Consider the following 14624-nt stretch of genomic DNA (forward strand, 5'->3'; position numbering starts at 1 on the left):
TCACTGAGGTCTGTTGTCTTCCCAGGTTCTGGTTTCCTCCTTGTCTCAGGAGCATAGCTCAGGGACAATGTGCTCACCTTGGAAGCAAGATGATGCAATGCAATACTGGTTTGATCCCTGGGTCCGCACTTAGAAACCTCCTGGTATTAAGCGTGTTATAAATAACCAATTACAATGCAATGGGAAGCCCAACGTGTTTTGAGTTAAACACTCTTCATCAGGGGTACATTACTCTGATGTTTACTTTTCAAATAAAAAAATCCAGAAATCCTCTGGGATATGTAACCAATGCTCAGGTTTCAATGTGTTGTCACTGTTGTGACCATGAATCACTATACTGCGTTGCCCACCATCAATGCTGTGTGATTATTCTTTGGAATTCACCTACAATTTTCTGACATATGATTCCAGTTTTCTGTTATGCCTCTTCGATATGAACAGAGGTTGCGCGTTCTGGAATTTTCGCTAATACTTTTCTGTATTGTTTCTATGTGCGGTCCACGTGCCAGGACCGGTTTTCTCCCCTGCACCTTAAGTTTTATGTTTAATTGGTTCTAACGGTATACATGACTAGATAACTTTCCAACAGATGTCCTCACATAGGAGTGCGTTGTTACATATGTGTGTTTTTTGAGGACTCTGGGCCATCTCTGCCCAGTCCTCTTCCTCTGAATCGAGGTCCTGCTGGAGAATGAGCTCTCGGTAGAGGAGACTGTGGGAACAGTATGAAGAATGTGTGAGTCAGGGTCTGAGGAGAGGTGCTGATCCGGGGGTCCCACGCCGGTCCCATAGTTGGAGGGGATTTCAGCAGGGGGCCAAGAGTAAAACAATAGAAAAATAGGGGAACAATGCTCCTTCTGCTCTGCCCCCTTCCACCCACCCACAGATCCAATACTCACCATCATTCCCCTCTCCCTAATTCAAACCCGTACCTAGGACCTTCCTTTCTTTCACTCCACCAGAGGACACTACGTTTTACAAAAGTACAATGGAGGTGGTGAAAAAAAGTATGCATTTAAATGACCACCATTACCTACACAGCATGCAGCTTTGCGGAGCCCTCCCATTACCTGCAAAGACCACTGTGATTAGCAATCCAAAGGCAGATCACTGCCGAGCTGGGCTTTTTGTCACCTTGTCGCGGTGTACCTGACTTCAAATTAACGTTCGCGATACACCAGAGCGCTAGAACGTTACTTTGAAGTTGGGTACTTCAAAAACCATGTGCAGGGCCGGCTTAAGGGACGATACAGTGTGTCCCGATGCACTGTTTATTTGTGCGCACCGATCGATCGTGCCTTACGCCAGCCCTGTCTCCAGTAAGCAAGAAGGAAGTGAACGCGGTGCTCCTTCCCTCTGATTCAGTGGGAACAGCTGGACCATCGCACCTGCTCAGAGGCCATGCCTCCGGAAGCTCCAGGACAAGTCTTCATCACTCCTCTTCATCAGCCCCTTTGCAGCTGATGACCAGGAGCTCCTTTGCGACTGCTGGACCCAATCTCCTCCATCTGGGGGCAACTGGCAAGCACCATGGTTGCATCTCCCCCCCTGGGAAGCTCCAGAGGCTGGAGCTGCCGACTGTTGCCTGATCACTTTGCAAAACCTAAAACTCGCAAACTTTGAGATAGCTGATACCTCTCGGATGTGTTCCAGAGAAGGAATCACTGAAAATCATTCTTCCCTGGGCTCTCATTACGCTGACCCCATCATTGAAATCCTGCTCTTGAGCCTGTGGATGGTATAGGAATCAAGCATCTCCGGTGAGTACCGATGCAGCTCTGAAGAACCAACACCCACTTCCAAGGCTGCTGCGTCGTATCCGTGGATAGATTGGTGGAGAATATCTTTAATACTCTGTCTTTTTAAGGGGTCTGCTGGGTCCCTCTGCACCAGTGCATCCTCGCTGAAGCCTTTGAGGGTCTATGGAGAACCTTACCGTCGGACCGCCACTGAAACTGCGCTGCTCACCTGCAGTAAGACTGGCTACTGCACTCAGTGGTTTCTTTCTTTTCCCTCTACATGGCTGGAGGGCTTCATCTTGATCCTCAGTTGGGGATCCCCTCTTGAGATGCACCCTTTAATTTTGAGCAGAACACTGCAACTGCAACTGCTGCACTTTTTGCAAAAGTGAGACAACTTTGCACAAAGAACAAAGCTTTTCTGCAAGCCTTTGTCCCAACGGCTTCCTTTGAACTGCCCTTTCCCTCCTTTTCTAAAAAGAGATGCTTACTGGACACATTGGGCCTCATTACGAGTACGTCAGTGCGGTAGAAATTGTTGTAATACAGCAGTTACCAATGCGATACCAGCACATTACCATACTACCTAGCAAGGAGTTTGGTGGTACCGCCGACAATAATTCCACCAAAATTGCCATGGAGTCCTATTGACTCCAGAAATGGGGACTTCACCCACCTACCACCACTTGTAATCCTCAAGTAAAAAGTGAGGTAAGAAGTGGCGGTAACGGTAAAGCCGCTTGGCAGTATTTCAGCAGATTTACCACCAGAATACTGCCAAACAGGTCATGAGGCCCATTGATAACCCTGAGATTCTAGTGAGGAGGAATCACCTGGTTTCTAGAAATAATGTCTACGGAAAATCGTCCTAACAGCCCTCCTCCCCCACACTCATGCCTCTCAATTCTTCATATGGTCTGCTGACCAAGTTCCAAGATGAAGTTTGAAAGATCAAGAATCATGAGGGTATAGTTGATTGTATACATACACATCAATTAAAGAGAGGTTCGGGTCTTCGTGCTTACATTTCAGTAGTACATTTCTCCATTCTTTATTTTTCTCTTCGCTCATTTGTTTTTACCTTAAGGTTCAGGAAAACAACGATAACTCTTTGGACTGGATATCTATCCCCCCGAATCCACATTCTGATGGCATTTGTATTTGATGAGACCACAAACCATGAGCCCAGTTCCTAGGTCACAGTGAGGTCCAACAGGTGGGGAATTGGTTCAATTTCAAATTTTCAATTTTTCCCTGATTTTTGCTATCACTTGGAACACAAACGTGGGATTCAATGCTTTATGATCCAGGATGGAGAATTTAAAATCTTTGGTCCAGACATTTTCAAAGGATAATGATAAAGACATACATATAATACTGTGTGAGATAAAGAATACACACTGTAAACTAAATCACCTCTAAGATCTGATACTCGATGTCTCAGGTTTTGGCACGCTATATACATGTAAAAATAAATAAAGTAGTGAGGAAGTTCAGCCTAAAGGAAAGGATGGTTATCTAAACCTAAGAGTATAGTACAATACGACGAGGTGTGGATAGGGAATGGGGAGTAGGTTCCATGGCAAAATGCCATCCCCTGCAAGAACAGCAAGTGCTAACAATACAATGCGCAACAGGTTTTGAATGGAGGCATGGCGAGTTGTTCTTGAGGCATTTGATCTGGTCTTGGAATTTGCACACCATATGTAATAGATCTAGCAATGCCCAGATGTTGTGTAATTGAACAAGATGTGCAAACTTGCTAACATAATAATGTTTAAGACATTTACTGAAGGAAATCAAATATTATCTGAGAACATAAAGACCCCTCTCCCCTGTCCAGGCGGCTGGATATAGAAACAACTATGATGGTGATATGATTGGTTACTTATAATGCACTTAATACCCAGTGGTTTCTAAGCGCGGACCCAGGGATCGAACCTGTGTTGCTCCATGTCGTCTTGCTTCCAAGGCGAGGACGTTGCCCCTGAGCTATCCTCCCATGACATGTACTGAATAGCATATTTTTGCATGCCATCCAGATGAGTTTTGACGCATAGTTTATCACATGCAAAGCCTAAGATGTGGGGTACTGGGGTGGAATTCAACTAGAACTGTGAAAATTATTGGCTGGTTCCTTACCGTTCCTTCATGTCAACCTTACCTCTTTCACCCACGCTGGCATGGTGTGTGTGCTAGGGGTCCGGAAGTGGAGATTCAACACAATCACACAGCTCACCACCACCACTGTGACTAGGACCATGATGACCAACAAATACCTGCAACACCAGAAAAAATCCCATTATAGTCCCCTGTTTATTAATGTGTTGCTCCATATACCTGAGGGGTCTTTGTTCTGAGAGTCATGTCTTCTTTTTACAAAAGATACTATCATCGAGATCAATGGGCACATAAGACTTCTTTCTTCTAAGTCAATTTCTCATGAATATTCATGGTGGTCTTTCTTTCTAAAAACAATCTACTACTGGGAGCTTTTGGTACACAAACGTATAGCTTCCATGTAACCGAGGATTAACACAATAGGCAGCGTTCAAAATTGAGGGGAGCTGGGAGCTATTTAGCTCCTGCTTACAGCCAAAAAAAGCCTGGTTATCTTAAAATCAACAGGTGCCAGGAGCTACTTTTGGCTCCACAGGCCAGCTGATGCCAACCAAACACAACTATGTGAATTTAACTCTATGCGTTTAGGACAATCTTAGGACACATCTATATGACATTTAAAGCATAAAGGGTCCTAAATAATGGATTATATGTTTGCAGTTTATGTGGAAGTTAGATTTTCCTAACGGTAAGTATTAGCTCCACGTTCCCAAGTGGTAGCTCCTGGTGACTGGCTACTGCTGGATACCCAGGAGCTGCTCATAGCTCCAGTTTATCCAAACTCAACTTCGAGCCCTGCAATAGGCTTGGGGAACATTAAAAAGGTACTGGTGATAAAGGGAGGATAATGTCAAGTGCAATAAAGCCATTCGGGGATAGGACAGTAACATTTGCTATAGGTGGAGCAAGAACCAAAAGAAATATAGTTCTTCAGAGAAAATAGTCCCAGAACTCCCAGGAGCTAAAATCTCAAGGCCATCAGGCATCCACAGCATGGCTTAGTGTGATACCACATCACACTAGCGATGTTCTCCATACAACATCTGCATATCAACAAGGGACGCTCTCGCTGCTTTTCTTGATTACAATTCCTTCTGATCAAAACACCACAAACCATATGCACCGCCCAACAAGTCCTGTCACTCACCTTTATGTTTTAATTCTGTGAGCAAAGTCTGTGCATTTTTCTCTCCCTGTTTTTCCCCATTGTTCCCCTGTCCCTATCTCTTTGACCTGGATTCCTCTATACCACACAGACTAGGGTCTGGCTGATACCCTGGGTGCGGTCACAATTTGCCAGACAGGTTTTAGTGCTTTCAAACCTCTACGATGGAGTTGTGTGCAGTAATAATAAAACGAATGACATAAGGAAACATTCGAAAGGTATTCATTGGTATGATCTATGTGTTATTCTTCTTTAATGTGCAGTTCCTAGGTCTGCAACATTTGGCCCTCCAGATGTTTTGGACTACAACTCCCATCAGCCCTATCCATCATACTCAATGATGAGGAATCACGGAAGTTGTAGTCCAAAGCATCTGGTGACCCAAATGTTACAGATCCTTTGTGTAGCTGGGGGCATTAGAGTAGCACTCACTTACCCCATTTAAACTACTGGTTTAGGCTTTCACTTAGTTGAGGATACACTTATTCCTTGTGCATAGACAGCACATTTAGTTTCTATGTTATCATGTGAAGATGCCATTAATTTCTTCCAAAGTCTGAACTGTTAGTAATAGAGGCTCCAGGTTTAGCAGGAACATATGGGGTGAAAGGAAGTCTGATAAATGCCACTGACGAGAACACTGGCCTTCAGCACATTTTACGAGCCCTTGGTGATATTACTAGTTTGAGCCATTAGATGGTGCTCCAGCACCACCTATAAACTGAAACAATTGCATTAGAGTACAGCTAGGGAGAACTGGCATATGAGGAGGGACACAAAGCGTGTAAGTGTTGTTTGTTTATTTACCCACCCATTGACTGCCCAGGGCCATGCTAATCCTTATGTCCATTCCCACCCAATTCATGTCACTCTCCTCCCAAAACACAGCCTCACTGAGACACCTTCAGCTCACCTCAATCAAGTATTACCATCAAACTATGCACTCGAAGTGGTTGCTTGTGTTTTTTCAAAGCAGACTTCCAACAATCAATGACTACATTGGCGCTGTAAACACTCTACTGGTCTAATAAAAAATGGCCAGACCACGGCTGCCTTCAGCCACTCAATTTATAAGCACCATGCATGTCCTTCGCTGAAGTCCTGTTAAAAACAACCATTGGCAAAGCCAACAGTTTTGGCTTGTGTATAAGTATTAGGCATTTGCCAGGCATTTCTATTAGATGCCCGGGTACACACACCATTTTTCACCTGTTACCATCAATGGCCAGTTAATACCACTACGGCTATACCCATCCAGTGCCTTTCCCATGCCTAAACAAAAGCCCAAACCGTTGGCCTTGCCAATGCTAGTTAAACTGCGGAATATGCACCAACTTTGCTTCTTTTCAAGAAAAGGTCAAGAGACTTTATGAAAGGCTCTTCCCGCGTGTGGGGCAACTGCAGTTGTAGGTTTCTGGATATATTTGGTTGCTTTGATGAGGTTTTCAAAGAGTGTTAATCATTGCTGGCTAGTCAGCCCTTCAGAAAGTCAGTTTGGGAGAGGTGACCCAAACCTTTTTAGATGGTTTATGAGTACTTTTTTTTACTAAGGTCTATGCATTTTTGTTATTATCCTTAGAGCAAGATACTTTGCTTACTAACCTCAAGCAGATCTGATTTGCTCCCCTGATAAAAAAAAGCAATACCTCGTCTTGACGCACCCAGTCGCTATTGACCATTTGCTTGTATACCCTTTCTACCTCAAATCTTTGAAAATGGTGTTACCTTGCAACCCCAGACGCATATTGAGTCTTGCGATCTTTGCAGTCCACATCAATCCAGATTCCGAGCAGGACGTGCTACTGAAGCCGCCCATTATTGATGTCCGAGAACAACCTCTTTGGAATTTGGATGAAGTCTCGGAGTGTTTGCTCGTCAGGCTCCTTGGAAATCCTGGACCATGATCTAGTCCTTCAAAGGCTGTTTTCCTTGCCAAGGGTGTCAGGCGAACCCATTCAATGGTTTGCCTGATTTCTATCTGACGGAACTAACTGCAAAACTAGAGCCATATCCCGTCCTCGGCCATTGTGTATAGACGCGTTATAAATGCCATATCACATCATATCATATCATTCCCAGCTGGATTCAGGGTCCCACCGAGATCAGTCCGTTCCCTGCTATAATTACTAAATAAATCTCTAAAACCTTTTATGATTTACTGCAATCCCACATAGTGGGCGTTCGTTGTTACGCCACTGACTCCCGGTTCTTCGTCAAGCTCTGAGGGCCCTTTAGCAATTACAGCTTTTGCTTTGAAACAATCTTTGGAAAGATTAAAGATGATTGAAAACTAGTTGAGGCTCAACAGTAGCAAACCCAGGTTGCTTCATGCCCATCCACACTAAAAAGACAGATTCAAGCAAGCCCTGTTTCCTTACATGACCCTGGATTTCCAACATCTCCGCATGGTGCTGGAAGAGAAGACTCTTGGGGTGCTCCTTGATCTCTCAATTACTTTGAGATTTCATACACATTTTATTATTAGTAGCTCTTGTTGCAACATCGGGCTATTCCAACTAATTTTCCTTACTTAGACAAAGAACAACTTGGCCGAATCTCAGGCGGTACTGTCAGCACTACACTTGGGAAAGCCACTGAAATCATTGGTGCTCTCAAATACTGAGCAATCAACTCCAGGAAGAACAAAACTGTGTAGCCAAATTTAACAAGGTGCTCAACGAGTCACAATACAAATCCAAGAGGTTTTCCGTTTTTATTATAAAATGGTGTTACAAAAACAAGCAATGGGGCTTGCAGTGCAGGTGGGATGCCTGTACACACTTCCCTCAATCTTTGAGGGGGCTCCCACTTTCCTAGCCCAGTCTCCCTACTCCAACAGGTTTTACGGCAGTGCCAATTCACCCTCACTGCCTCTTCTATTCCTGTATTATGGAGGGCCTAAAGCCCATTGTATTGTCTCTGTGTGCCCTTCAGGGACCTCCTAGGTGATCTAGCTTGGTAATTTGGCTGTCGTGGTGCCCTTGTAATCAGTTGACCACGAATCAAACTTTTCCTTAGTCACCTTTCTCCTCTCCTCTCCATCCTCCTCTCTCTCTCATTGTCTCTGCACTTTGCCTCCTGGTCTTACCGTTCTCAACCTCTTATCATGTCTCCACCCTCCAATTGATATCTCCTCTCTTTCTAGTCTCTTTTTCTGGTCTTACCAGTCTCTCCCCCTTCTCCGTTTCCACCTATCATTTCCCTCCTGATCATATTCGCTTCTCTCCAAATATCACTCTTCCCAATACTGTATGTCCTCTCCTCTTCTGCCTCCAACTACCCTCTCTCCCTCTTACACACTCTTTTTGACTCCTCCATGTGACCTCTAGGGTAGGTCTGCTTCTGGTGCTGCCCTAGTAGGACACCTACCCAGTTGAGAGGGGATACCTGACCTCCCGTGACACAATCAAATCTATGACACTTCACACAACACAGTGAGCAAGGCACTCTTAAGAGCCAATGCTAACCCAACTACCCACTGCTTACATTCGTCACCTGCGGAGGCCAGAATTAAATTCAGTGGCAACATTATCCTACAAATGCTTTCATAACTTTGCCCCGGTGTGCTTGGCCTATTTGGTTGACTTCTGTATACTTTCTCCAACTTAATGATCGTCCTCTCTACCATTTTGATACTCTTACAAGATTTATTTTCAAGTCTGCAGGTGGAAAATGTTTTTCTATTCAAGGAGTTCTAATTTGGAATTTACCAGAATTTCGTGAAAATACACCTAATTTATTGACATCTCAGAACTTAGCTTTTTCAAACCTAGTTTTCTCCTTGAGCCAAATATCTTCATGCCACTTCAGTTGTACTTTAAGCGCTCTCATGACTCCGGGTGTGAGCACTACACCAACAGACAACAATATAACCTTGTCAATGTTGATTAAAGAAATGAGTCAGTAGTTTGCTGGTTGAAAATATTTCCCTGTTTCCAGAATGACAATTATAGTGTCTGATCTAGTTCCCGAAACCTTCTCTGAAATTATTACATTACTTTTATAGGTTTAAGAGATTTCTATGTAACTTTTAAAGAATAATGCTGTGAGGCCATCAATGCACTAGGCTTTAGCGGATTACATCACTTGTATGGCTTCCACGATTATCAGATTTTCATGAGAAGACTTAATTTGATTTTAATGTTCTCTGGAAGTTTACGTCCAATTCTGCCATTCAGGTAGTTATTAAGAGTAGATTTAGGAAAGTTTTTTGGGTTTTCAGCATGTCTGCTATACGTGTATTGATTGCAGGACCTGTGTGAGATTAAGAAACTAAAATGGATTAATAAGGAGTACATCTACCCATCTACCTTCACTAAAAGAACAACAGGCTGTTTTAGGTTGATTTGAGCCCTTTTACAACTTAAAATCCTCACACCATTTGTATTATTTTGTTGGAACATGTAACAACATATGTATCTACCAATTCTGCATTCAATCTTTTAGCATCAACTTCAAGGACCTATGTATCCTCAAGAAGCTCAAAGCCACATTTTAGGCTGAATAAGTAATGTAGGACCTTTTGCTTTTAGCAGGACGATTTAGACCCTTGATGTTAAAATTGCATCCATTTTTAGATTGATGAACATTGCAATCTAATAGGTTGGTCTGTGATCAGAAAATATTAGTACAGGTAAAATGAGTCCACAAATCAGTCTTATGTTAAAGTAAACTTCTGTGCCGTGTCACGAGTAGGGCTGAACAGAATATGGTTTGAGAGGTATCAGGACTCAGGATATGGAGTAAAACAAACTTAGCACAATACAAAGAGTCCATTTTACCATTGGACCTTTCCCATAGTTGTCTAGAGGCATGTCGAGCCCCGACAACCCTCCCCTTGTCAGGATGTAAGGGTTTCCTATCTGTGTCAAAGGGCTAACAACTTGGGTGGAGTCTAATTCAGTTCTTAAGGATGGGTTCGAAAATGGCCTACTAGAAGTGGCCAACTAAGTGGGAGAGATTTCTAAGCGAAATAGGGAAAGCTATGAGGAGAAAGACAACGTCTGTGATTTAGTTTTGGATTGTTATAAGGTGCCAACCACAGGCAAGCTATTACCTAGCGCCTCCAAAACAAAAGGAATGGGGAAGGGGAAACTGATCTTTCACCGGCTTTGGAAACATTCAGAGCTTTAGTGCTTGGGGAAGGGCCTGGAGACAAGGGTGGTTACATTGCACAAGGGAGAAAATAAAACGATGATTACATACGTGCAGTGCTTATAGGTTAAGTATCGGAGATTCAGAAGTCTGCTGATGTTCAGGATTCCAGTTTAAAGGATTTCCTTAAGAAGAGAGATTAGTACCTCTGGGCTTTTAGACTATGAATGAAAGTCCTGCCATGGTCTAAAATCTATTGTTAAAGACAAGCAAACTGAAGCCAATCCTTTAAGAATAATGGCCAGATAAGAAGATGGGTACATGTAGAGGGGTGAACACATAATATCACCGATTGGGTGTAAGGAATAACATGATCAGACTTTGTCAAAACCCAAGCATAGGTCCCGGAATGATTTCTGGTGGCCGGGAATGCACATTTAATGTGGAAGAGTCATGAGAAACTGTTTGCTGTTTGAGGTGACTGAAAACAACAAAATGAACCACAGTGCATCAAGGACAAGTGTGAGGCTTTTACGGATTTGTCTTGCAAGACAGGTTGCCTGAGAAATTGTGGAAGTTATCAGGTTTGGTGAGAGTATTCAATTGTACTGATTGATCCCCTGTCGAAGTGGGTGCAATTTAAACAATTGACAACATAGAAACTGGCAAAGGATTAAGGTTTCTGAATTAGAGAATAATTTGAGAAGATTATCCATTGGTGATTGTGATGTGCAATAGAGTACGATTTAGATCCAAGTAAATTGATTTTTTACTCTCACAAACCTAATGCAGTGTATCATTCTGAGACCAATGGCACTACTGAGAGTTTGAAAGGGATGTTTAAAGAAGATACACATGTCGCTAAGCATCCTGGCGTAAAGTGAAAGATACTGTTATTGCACATTGGTTAACTCCCAAATCTGTTACAGGGGAAATTCCATCTGAAGTATTAAGAGGTTGCAAGCCAAATACTACACTGTGTCCCCATTGGTTAGGGAGATCTAAAGTGCTTAGATCTGCATTTCTTAGGTGATAGAACAAATGATAAGTAAACAAGTGCAAAAAAAGTAAGATATTAGGTAAGAAAATTGACCAAATATTTGAGAATACATTGTGGAGCTTCGGTGAGAGAGATTTTGGCAGCTGTTTTAAGAAGGGGACATAAAATCATGGCAATGCCCACCCAGGAAGCCTAAGGAGGGGAGGCATAATGTTAGGTTATCAAAATATAAAATGGAAGAATGTGGATCCATATTGGAATGGCAAAATCTGTGGGACTATTGTGGGGTTGGAGAAGGGGAGTGAACATGCCAGGGTCAGACAAGGAAAGGAGTTTGCATAATGTGGCAAACCTGTGTGGTCTGCACATGGACTAGCTGAGTTCTAGAAAAGATTGTTGGAGTTTGGGAGGGTATGGAAGTAAACTGGCAGGGAAGAAATGTAATGGTTGTTCTGGTGGGGTATTTCTATCTGTGAAGCTTAGGAATGATTGTACACACACAAACTTCCAACCTCTGCTGTGGAACACTCCATTCTACAACGGGGATCCTGGTTTTCTATTGGTATTGTTAAATACAGATGAACAGAGAAAGAAACACATTTCTTTCCACTCTGTATTTATATTTGTAAATACTGAAAATAACAGTTTATTGTTTATTGTTTTTAGGTACTTGGGATTATTCAATGCCTGTCTTTCTTCAACCTAATCCTCTACTTTAGGATACCTCATCTCAAGAGTCTCACAACCGTCCATGCTGCTCAAGATAAAGGGAAATAGGTACACAGTCTAGGCCTGCTCCATGCAATATTGTTACAGCCTGTATCCATTTGTATTTAACCCTGTCTCCACCTTACTACAGCTCCTGGTCCTGATCAACCTTGTTCCTAGGGATGTGTCTAGTAGTGCTCCCCCCTTTTGGGAAGAAATTCATAGAGTTGTTGATACCAGCCGATGGGATTTTCTTGAAGGGTATTGCTTTGATAACTTCTGAGAAAAGCACCAATTACCATGTCACTTCCGGCATTGCTGACACCCTAGGCTTCAGAGATACCCGTGCTATAGCTAATGAGGACGGGGTTTGCTAGTGCGCACACCATCATTGTGAATCATCCACTGCACTGGAGGCAACCAGTAAAAAAAAATCACTGGAGGGAAGGCCCTATGTGGGAGGACTGAGGGCTCGAAATGTATGAAACAGAAAGCAGACCTGCCACTTATTAATTTAAACATACCATGGTTCATCTATGTATTGATCAGTCAAAAAATGTTGGCTGGAGTTATTCTGCCCTTTGAACCCATCCAAGGCCTATTTCTAGGTTCACAAATTCATTGTCCAAATAAATGAAGCTAGAACTTGTATATATCAAGGCAGCCCTCTTTAATTGGCTGTATCATTAATTGTCGTCATATCTTTGTTAAATTCATGTAGACAGACATAGTGATAATGATTTGTTTCTTAGCAATAAGAAAGACAAAATTAGCACTATAATGCACCAATGATCTCTGTGAAATGACGTTTCACCAAGAAGGAAGGACCCTGGGTGGGGTTGGAGATTAGGGACAATGACCATTGTTAATATATGAAATAATATAGGTTCTCGCATTTTAACATCCAATTATTTGTTTTTTTATGAGTATGACAATGTATTGTATATTGGTTTATAACACCTGGTGTGACAGGGATTTTTTGAGAACGTCTTGTACCTTCTTCCGGCCAATTTATTTTTGAATAAAGTAAATAAAGCTGGTTTCTTTGCGCATCAAGGTCCTCTGCTTTATTTTGGGATAAGTGAGTGTTTGGGAGCATGAATTTAGTTGCAGGCCCCAGTGAGATTTCAAGAGTCCTCAGGGGGTCCAAGGCTCCTAGGCTCACTCATTGGGCCGTGGTGTTGGCCCATCGAGATTGGAATACATGCACACAAGCAAGGAGGTTGGCAGGTGCCGAATTCTACGAAAAGCCTGCCTGATCTTGCGGTGAACAAGCTGGGCTGAGGGAAGTGCAGGCGGTTGCGGGAGGCTCCATATCGGAGGACCTCGGAAAACCTAGAATGTGAGTATACCCGTGCACGAAGAATAATAGCATTGTATTTATGCATGATTTGTTGTTTGTTTAAGTGTGAGATTACGAAGAGGAGAAAAGAAGCTATCGTTGGTGAACTAGGGAGTAAGGTCCCAGTGACCCAGGGATGCCATGTTGTTGTAGAATAGAAGTTTTATAAAGAGATAACGAAGAAACCTGAAGACGTGAATATCACTGTTTATAATGAGGGAAGACAGCATTGCCCAGTTTTAGTATTTGTGAATAAAGAGGCTATTCCCAGAGGGGGAAGGGCATGCTGTGTAGAATAGAAAAGGTCCTGTATATGAGGAGAGAACCTCATTGTATATAAGTGTTGTTTTTATTAAAAGTTGATGTTGTACAGTTATTGGTTGTTGAAATGTAGTGGGGTAGGATTTTTGTGTTTTGAATAAGGAAAGTTTTGAGGTTTGAGATGGTGTGAGGATATGTGTGGATGAATGAGAAGTGAATTTGTTGTGGTATTTTAAGTGTTTTGGAGTATATAATAAAAGGTGGGAGGGTGATTTGATTAAAGGGAAACATGGGATTAGGTGAAGGACGCTGCTGGAACAGTGTCAATTGAAATTGGTAAGTAGAATGTACTGTAATGTATGATGGATTCCCCGCTGGCAACATGAGCAAGTCTCTCCCCCAATATCGGGAGAAAATAGTAAAATATCATACAGAATGGGTACTAAAGAGAGCAGGCAAGATGTTTAGGACATGGCCCACAGAAGGAACACACACAGAGGTATTGCATCACATGTATACGCATGTGACTGCCATATATAAGGGAAGGAAATTGAAGAATGTATTAACCATTGCCAAGCTGTGGAGAATGTTTGAGGAGGAAGAGGAAAGCACGATCATGCAGGTCGGGGACAGCCCAAGAACATGACATTGCACACATGTGATAATAGATACACGAGAAAGCCCATGAATGACAAATCCCAAAATATGACAGTGCACAAATGTGTAAATCCAAAACTGTGACAGTGTACAAATGTGAAAAGACAAAAAGTATGTATTAGTCCCAGAATAGGAAAGTGGAGGAATGTGACAGTCCAAGAAGGGGAAAGTCCATGCATGTAGTAAATCACAAATGGGACAATGTTAAAGTCTAGGATTGTGATATCCCAGAAATGGCAAAGTCCAAACATTTTAATGTGTAAGAATGCCATGACCCACTAAAGGGAAAGTCCAGGAATGTTAGAGTCTAAGAATGTGACAGTTCATCAATGGGAAATACCAAAAATATGAAAGTCTGAAAATGTGAAGGATATAGTCAGAATATGCTATGCCCCCATTCTAGCATGCCATACAACACAATGACAATGATAATCACTACAGCTTTCGAGCTAAAATAAACTGTAGGTGATTGTGTGTTGAATTACTCGACAAATTAACTTGGCTACACAACTATATGCTGGTCATTGTATTCTCACA

The 14624-nt window shown here is 42.5% G+C and overlaps 1 protein-coding gene across 1 annotated transcript in view; it reads right to left on the minus strand.

Annotated features, from left to right (window-relative positions):
• LOC138491165 (acetylcholine receptor subunit delta-like) overlaps nucleotides 1–14624 on the minus strand; it is a 233938-nt gene that overhangs the window by 43938 nt on the left and 175376 nt on the right. The window contains exon 9 of the mRNA XM_069617540.1: nucleotides 3904–4018. Within this exon, the coding sequence (XP_069473641.1) occupies nucleotides 3904–4018 (115 nt within the window). The remainder of the gene's footprint in view (nucleotides 1–3903; nucleotides 4019–14624) is intronic.

The sequence above is a fragment of the Ambystoma mexicanum genome, chromosome 10, assembly GCF_040938575.1.
Source record: "Ambystoma mexicanum isolate Mex_15411 chromosome 10, UKY_AmexF1_1, whole genome shotgun sequence".
In the NCBI taxonomy this organism is placed as follows: domain Eukaryota; kingdom Metazoa; phylum Chordata; class Amphibia; order Caudata; family Ambystomatidae; genus Ambystoma; species Ambystoma mexicanum.